Source organism: Spea bombifrons, chromosome 12 (genome assembly GCF_027358695.1).
Source record: "Spea bombifrons isolate aSpeBom1 chromosome 12, aSpeBom1.2.pri, whole genome shotgun sequence".
In the NCBI taxonomy this organism is placed as follows: Eukaryota; Metazoa; Chordata; class Amphibia; order Anura; family Pelobatidae; genus Spea; species Spea bombifrons.
In genome coordinates, this window is record NC_071098.1 from 31683466 (window position 1) to 31692021 (window position 8556).

The 8556-nt window shown below is 41.6% G+C and overlaps 1 protein-coding gene across 2 annotated transcripts; it reads right to left on the reverse strand.

Moving 5' to 3' along the window:
- Positions 1 to 486: 486 nt before the first annotated feature.
- Positions 487 to 7902, reverse strand: LOC128469604 (uncharacterized). 2 transcript variants are annotated; one of them, XM_053451419.1, is made up of 7 exons: positions 7771 to 7902; positions 6677 to 6721; positions 6164 to 6363; positions 5940 to 6068; positions 3416 to 3691; positions 2854 to 2904; positions 985 to 1136 (listed from the first exon to the last, which is right to left on the reverse strand). In XM_053451419.1, exons 2-7 carry the CDS (start codon positions 6715 to 6717, stop codon positions 1000 to 1002), a joined length of 834 nt encoding a protein of 277 aa, XP_053307394.1. In that variant the 5' UTR covers positions 6718 to 6721; positions 7771 to 7902; the 3' UTR covers positions 985 to 999. The 2 variants fall into 2 exon arrangements, with proteins under 2 accessions (XP_053307395.1, XP_053307394.1); XM_053451420.1 differs by lacking the exon at positions 2854 to 2904 and having other exon boundaries at positions 487 to 1136.
- Between the last annotated feature and the right edge of the window lie 654 nt (positions 7903 to 8556).

Sequence of the window (8556 nt, forward strand, 5' to 3'; positions counted from 1 at the left end):
TAATGGTGAGTCCAGAAGGTGTCAGAAGGTGCAGAGGAACGAAATCCGTTGGCCATAAACTATACAAAATATTTGCTCATGGCGCACATTTCTATAATTGACATCACAGAACAATTCTCTAAACTGATGGTGAAATCAGGAGGCATCGGGAGGCAGCCACAGAAGAAGTGTTTAAGTATGAATCGTGACTCATTACACAGAGGATGTCTCCTGATTTCGCCATGAGTTTAGAGAATAGGCCTGTTGAGTAAAAAGAAAGAGTAAAGAAAATGCTTTCGTTATGTTATACAGCTAGAAGGAAGCAATTAATTCTTAGACTGCAGAATTCATATTCCCGTTGGCTTGTGTATTCCCATTGGCTTGTGTATTCCCGTTGGCTTGTGTATTCCAATTGGCTTGTGTATTCCCGTTGGCTTGTGTATTGTCATCTTGGCTGCGGACCCCAAGGTAATTGCCGGTTGTACGATTGTTCCTCCTCCGCAGAAAACCCACACGCGTAGACAAATATTTCCTAAATGCGCCGGAAAAACAGAAAATTACTAATCATCTTTCCAAAACAAATGACATTGTTCTCCGCTAACTAAACTCTATGAGTAGAGGACATCGGCCACCGGCCTCAAGTTCAACACCAGCTTGAAGGCACATGTCGCCAACCACCTCTCAGGAGCAGCTTCAACGACCAACAATAAAAATGGAATAATGATGATCCATCTAAGTCATATATGCCCACGGAATCTCAATTAAAGGGGGTCTTTAAATTAGTTTTATTGTTCAACTACTAAGATTGCAGAAGTTGAGCCCCTCCAGAGTATTATAATTTGCGACATGTTCAATTTTTCAATAGCAGAAACATGTCTAATCAATAAAAAAAACACTAGTTTTCCTTATTTCAGAATTTGCAGATAGTGCTTTGAACATATAATAAAAATAATAATAATAATAACATGACATGAATATAAAGTTGTCCTACCCTTTTAAACGATTAGCTGTGATACTTTCTTACCATATCAGATATATAAATCCAATCCCTGCGACCATTGCAATGGGAATAACGATAGCAATCCACCACGGGGGAGAATTATTATTATTACTATTAGGGAGCGTTTCATTGCTTTGACTTGAATTATTGGTTTGTTCTGAAATAAAACAAAAAAAGCAATGTATACGTTATATAAGCTGCCATTTAGAACAGAGTGGGTATTCTGACATCTGTATGTATGTCTTTGCTTGGTATAAATAAAGTTGCAGCCTTACAACTTCCTGTTCAAGGTTATTCCACTGTAAGCAAGTCTGAGGAGAAGACGGTTAGAACAGTTATGAGCTCTCCCTTTTTCTTACACACAGGCCTTGGAAATATAAGTCTGTAAGTAATTGTTTTCAATGCATTAGTATATACTTTCACTGAGTTAAGTTCTGTTTCATGTTGGTGTATATTATTTTCATGTCAGTAAGGTGATATGAGCCTCGCTAGCTAGGCTTTTGTTTTCTGTCAGTTGACATTTGAATAGTCATGTATGCCCGTCACTTGTATGCATTGTAGTTTAAAAATGTGTTCAAACAACGTCCTAATATATGTTCCTAATTCTGTATATTTTGCAGTTTTACAAAAAAAAATAAAATATATATACTAAAATAAAATCAAATAAAAAGTAGAAGTTAGTAAGAATCCAAACGGTACCCTTGCTTCCTGGGTATTTATTGAGAAGTTGTTTGCTGTCGGCCAAACCTTGCACCGGCAACACATCGTGAGGGCAGAACAGCGGGGGGTATTTGATTATTTCTGGCGTGCTAACTGCTAACGCTAATACTGTTTAAAATATGTTGTTCCGACGGTTGAATTAAATAAAAAAAACACAAAGCAATATCAAATGAATATATATACCGTATTTGCTTGATTATAAGATGACCCCCCCAAAATTTGAATATTAATTTAGGAAAAAAAAAGAAAAAGCCTAAATATAAGACTACCCAATAAGACAAAAGTTTTACTAGTAACTATTCCTTCACATGTAAACTATTTTTTCATACTGAATAGAAACTATGATTGAGAAAAATGCATTTTTTTGTTTTTATTTCTTTTTTTATTTGCAAACCTGCCCCCAGTTTTGCCTTATACCCCCTATTTGCCTCTCTGCCTCCCATATATGCCTCTTGACCCCCTATTTGCCACTCTGCACCCCCCCCAGATATGCCTTATACCCCTATATGCCACTCTGCCCCATATATCCCTCTTTAACCCCTATATGCCACTCTGCCTCCCTGATATTCTTTTTACCCCCTATACGCCATTCTGCCTCCCTGATATTCCTTTTAACCCCATATATGCCACTCTGCCTCCCTGATATTCCTTCTAACCCCCTGTATGCCACTCTGCCTACCTGATATTCCTTTTAACCCCCTATATGCCACTCTGCCTCCAAAAAGCCCTTATACCCCCATATGCCACTCTTACCCTGCCCTGACTTACCGATGCTTGCCTAGACTTTTCCCCATGCTGCAGATTCTTTGGTGCCTAGTTGGGCAGCCGGCGAAGGTCTGCGGGATGTGCACAGACAACCTTCACTGCTGCTGCCGGCACTTCCACCTATGAATGAGCACCGGAAGGTCATGTGACACCGGCGCTCCTTCATAGAAGCCCCAGAGGATGTGCCGGCAGCAGCGGAGGTTGTTTGCGTGCATCGCACAGACCTCCACCGGCTGCCAGAGTGGGGGATCCGGGTCCCTACAGCGCTGCAGAGGATCTGGATTTTAGTCTTGTAGTCAGAGGTCTAATCAGAATACGACCTTGAATATAAGACGAGGAGTATTTTTCAGATCAGAGACTAGACGGGGGCCGAATGAGGTCTAACCTACCGAAAAATCCTTGTTTCTGATCTGAGTCGTTATGTTCGTCACAAGGCAGTTCTGAAATAAAGCAAAAACCAACATATATGGCAAATAAGCTGTCAAATAGAACAGAACGGGGGATATTTGTTTGGTTATCTCTGGTATGCTAACCGCTAATGCTAATACTGATAACGTATGTGTAAAGTGCGCTGTTCTGACAGTTGAATTAGGCGAAAAACACAACACAATATATAGCCTCCATCAACGGCGAGGAATAATCCTCTAAACCCTTAAAACAGGTAGTTGAGGTGGGTGCTTTCATGGTACCCATGCAAGGGGGGGTTCTGATAAATATGAAATGCAAATTGTGTTTGGAGGACAGCCGGAGTAATATGACCAGTCCGTTTTAACCACGTAAAATAATTTGCCCCCCCTTTATTGCACCCACTAACTGTATGCAGATGAACGACCCTGTATTGTGGCAGTTTAATTACATATGGCGTCTTGTGGTGACGGCATTGGAGGTCCGAGACTCATAAAGCCCCCTATCATCCTTTTAATAATTCGGTCCCAAAGCGCAACTACTTACCCGTGAGCTTTAAATATTCGGAACTCCCAATCTTTCCGTATCCGTATTCTATCCACAAGCATTCTAGAGAGGCTGGAGTTTCCAGAACGCCACAGCTGTCATTGGTAAGGAGGACTGAAGCGTTAGCGTTACACGGGAAGTTTTTAGCCGATGCTTTCCATACGCAGTTAAAATCACGTAAAGTTATGATTTGGCCAGTGAGATATAGGGAATTGTTGCAGAACGTATATCTGTGCCAAACGGCTGAGTCTGTTGAGTTTGTTGCTGAAATCCCGCCTGTTGAAGGAAATTGATATTACAATAAAAAATTCACTGGAAGTTTCACTTTACTGAGAAGGTGGTAGATAAGTGCAATAGCCACCTAGCAGAAGTGGTAGACATACCTGGTAACTTCTGAGCTCCGGCTACCCGGAGCCTTCCCTTGCGGGACGTGGCCAGGAATGCCCACAGGAATAATTATTTATATATATATATATATATATATATATATATATATATATATATAAAAGGAAATATAGCTTTAGCATAGTAGTAGGCTCTTAGGCCCGTGTAAAATAAAAATACTACTAGTAATTTTACCAGTTAGTTGATTATAGTTAATCTTGAGTTAATAACACCATTTAGTCGCTTCAGTTAACTAATTTTTAAATAAATTGAGCACTTTGGCAGATTGCACAGCACTGAAGAGAAACTTCCTCTAATTTTGGGGGGTTTCCATTTTTTTCTATTTTTTAAATCCTATTTTTCTTTATAAAGTTATTTTCCTCGTCCCCCTAGTTTTAAACACTACACTACACACACAACACAAAATTTGAAATGGATCCTCCTTTTGGGACTAAGAAAAGGAGGGAGGGACAAGCTCTACCACCACCAGTTCTTCTACGATGCAGCCTTTGCGTCAGTCTAGTCGGCCAAGTAGGCCAAGCTCTCGCTTATCATTTGGGGAAGCATTGCTTGAAGGATCTTTGTCATCAAGTAAAGGAAAGGCACCAAAATCAGGCAATATGTTTTTTTTACGGAAAGCCTAAAGCACCAGAAGGACGTTCAAAATTAAAGGGTAACACAACTAGTACTTCTGCTTGCCCAATGAGTAAAAAGAAGTGCCTTTTGCCCCAAGCAGCATCTTCCCCATCTACGAGCAGCATGCAAGGTACCAAGCAGAGCAGAATTAGCAGCAAGACTCAGAGGGGTTTTCCCCAAACCAAAGCAAGGAAAACCACCACCTCTACCACCACTAGTGCTGCGCCTGCTGTTCCCCCCGGTACCACCATGTCATGTCCTCCTAGTACCACCTCTAGCAAACCACCAAGTCTTGGAAGAGGCACTTGGGAGTATAGTTGGGCCATCTGAGAATAGTGCTGCTTAACCTCAGTTAAGTTCCTTCTGTGCCTAATGTTTATCCTCTTAGCCACTGGGATGAAAAGAAGAGTGTGTGGCCTGCACTCTCATGGGTTGCACAGCAGCTTCTATCGTGTCCGCCAACCACTGTTCAAAGTGGCACCTCATTTGATGGAGCAGATTGCCTTTTTTAAATTCAATCTGCCCAAGTTCCAAGAGTTTCCAGCTCTTAGCTTGGAAAGTAAATTTTCCCTAATGGAGAGGGTAGTTTCTCCCCCTGGCTGCCTCTGTTTGCGGTGTGGCAACGCCTGCTACCTCCGTTGGAGTAGCCAAATTACGCTAGGGCCTTGTGTCTGAGCTCTGGAAGTCCGCTCCCAAATGTCAAGGACTGACAGTGTTTGGATGCTTTGTCCTTTGCCAGGCGCGCCCCCCTGCCGGAGACCAATACCGTCGCACACACGGACGTTTAAATCATGGCCCCAAAGCTCCAATGTGTTTCTCAACCCCGTATTAACCCCTGCTAGGAAACTGAGAAAAAAACGAAGCTGAAAACAAAGAAGACAAAGAATGTCCACGAATATTCGCCCCGAACCGAAGACAGGAATGGGCGAATATTCGAAGAATATGAAGAATTCTTTTCCCCGAAGACAAACACGAAGACTTCATCAGCGCCAAAGTCTACTCAAAACCCTCCGTTACGGTCACTGTCACACGATCCAACTCCCATCAGTCTGTGGCTGCTACCGACAAATTAAAAAGATTGAAAAAAGGGAAGAAAAACCCCCCACAGATTTCTTTTGGCTACTTCTACCAGTCCCTCCCACTTTACCTCATCAACGAGCGCCAAAAAGGCTTGTAATGGTGCCAAAATGTGGAAACTGAGTGTCAATGAAATTTTTGAAACATTGCCGTTCATTTTCATTTGATTGGTTGGGAGGGCCTTCTTCATTATCGGAGATTCGTACAAAATTGAGAAAATGTATTAATTACGAATCTGAATGCAAAAAGCTACTATGCAGTGATTATAGAGCAACGGAACCGTGTAAACCAACATTTTTAGGAATATTAAGAGAGGGGGAGAGGTTTTTTTTGGGAAAAAATAGTATTTTACTATGGAAAAGGTTGCCCACCCCTACATTGAATTGTCGCCCCCCCCCAGCAACATAAAGTAAAATTAAAAATTCACCTTTGGATAAACAAGGGCTAGCGGCAGTTGAGAGTGCACACGTACTCAGCATCAGCAACATAGCGAGTCCAAACAGAAGTCCACCTTCCATCTTTCTCGAATTGCGTCTTGATCGAAGACTCAAAGGGCCTGGAAAATTTAAAATTCACCTTTGCATAAACTACAAGGGCTAGCGGCAGTGGAGAGTACACACGTACTCAGCAACATAGCGAGCAGAAGTCTACCTTCCATCTTTCTCGAACTGCGTCTTGATCGAAGACTCAAAGGGCCTGGATAATTGTCTTCAGGCGTCTCATCAGAGACATGCAGGTCTTCATTCTTACCGCCAACGTCCATCTCTTCATCGGCCGCAGTTGGCTTTTGCAAAGAACTTAAGGGATGCGTATGATATCCTCTAGCTTTTTCCAGGTTGACGAATCCTGTCCTGGAAAAAAAAAAAAGAAGAGACAAATAAAAATGAATTGTTATTATAAACATACACCGTGGGGATCGATACTCCATAACTGTTATTTTCTCATACGTCCTTTCTTTGTTTTACGTTTATACAAAGCTGTTAAACCCCCAGACCCCCCCCCCCAGATTTTAAATTATCTGCCATCGTTACGCTTACAGAGCTTGTAAAAAAACAGCAAATATACTAAAAGATAAATCAATTTTGAAAAAAATATCGTGTCCCACGGAACATGTAGATAGTTCAAAATACGACAATTATAATAACACAGGTTGGTGTTTCTTACCCTGTTTCTTGCACAGGAGTCTTCAAGTCCATGACTGCCATGATTCTGCAATATTTCCTTAAAGACATGAATAGCAGTCAATACATTTATCTCGGGTGTTTTTTTCATTGAGTGAGCGCACGATTTAATATCTAGATTTCTGGTTTTTGTCACTAGGGGGCGCACATGGTGTTAAGACAAATCATCCCGGCACACAAACTGTGCGGCGCCATATTGATTTCGAGAAACACTGATTTGGGCCATGCATACAGTAGTGACCAGATAGAACTGGCCATTACCATTTTCCAGGACTGTAAAAGCAACTTCTTTTGTTTGAAATTAGGCCCTCCAGGGCTGGAGACTGCCACTTACCCAGGGAATATCTACTAAATGGGGAATCTCAGAGTTTATAACTCAGGGAGTTATGGGAGCAAAAGCACAAATAGCACCAAAAAATGTTCTTAATTTTTTATGTCCATGTAGGGTTGCCACCTTTCTTGCCAAAAAATACCAGCTCACCCCTTTTTAAGACGTGGGACGAAGTTCTGAGGCAGGGCCCTGGCTCTGGGCCCCTCCCCCTCCCTGCAAAAATACCGGCAGGGTGCTCTAAACACTATGTCCATGACCGGCGCATATCTATAAGTTAATTATGAATTAAGGGGGGCCTTAAAATGGTTATAGGTTTTCTGTTTGTATATAACATAAGCTGACAAACTGTATAATCGATACCAAAAATGTTAAAATACATGTATCCCTGTTGATTAGCTAAAACACTGTTTTACCATTCCACTGTTGTGTATTTTTTTCTTTAAAAAAATGTTTTCTTTAAAATAGCACCAAACTTTAAGGGTGCGGCCTCTATTGGAGCCGATACGGTATATCACATATACACGGATTCACATTTACACACCGTCACATACACAGAACGGACATTTTATATTATTTTATATAAATTATTAGGAAGCCCTGGGAACCATGTTGATTTCAGATTTAATATTATATATTTTTTTTATTATGTCTATATACAATCATAACAGATATGAGCAGTTTTGCATAAATAACCCCTCTATTAGCAGACGCGAGCAGATTTACAGAACTAAAGTAGCAAGGATTACCTTGTCGAATGGAGAGGTCTCCTTAAAGGGGGGTGAGAAGGTCCAAAAGTTTTAGCACGGATTGCGTAAAGTTAGAACAGGAATTCAGTAGGGCAGATGCGATACCCCTACCGCTCGGCAATGCAATGAGCTGTTGTGTGTAGAGCGTGCCTTTAGAAAGGTAAGGAACGTTCCATAGCAATGATGTCAGTGTAGGTGGGGCTTCCGGTGACTGAAGGCTAGAAGGTCCGTCGACAGGAAAAAGACCTGGTGATTACGCGGCCCCCAGCAGGTAAGTGGGAGCGACTCTGAAGTGCAGCAAATGTAATCAAAGTGGTCAGTAGATTGTAAAGTACCGATTTGGGGAGGTCTAATCCAGTATATATACATTGTGTGACCGAGCTCCTGGGCGATCGCTCTCAGAACAACCTTTAACAACGTCACTTCAGACATTTTTGTTGACTTGTTCGCTCCGTCTTTAGCCTGTTAAAAGAAAAAGGTAGAAAGTAGTAAACTTTTGGGGGGCCTCGGAGCTCACTTCCTCCGAGTGTTTATGAGGAAAAGATTCAGCTTTACGGTTTTTCAACTGCCAGATAAATGGTATAAAACTTCGACTAAAGACTCGCTACATTGTGTCCTCACACGAGCAGTTATAACGTACCATTCCCGATTAACAGACAAAGTTAGAAAAGAAATGTAACCCTCTGTGACACCTCACTTACCTCCTTCAGAGCTGGAAGATTGCTACCTTCGATTAGCAAAAGTTTAAGCCTTCCTTTTTTTTCCCTTACTTCCTTGTTGTTGCAA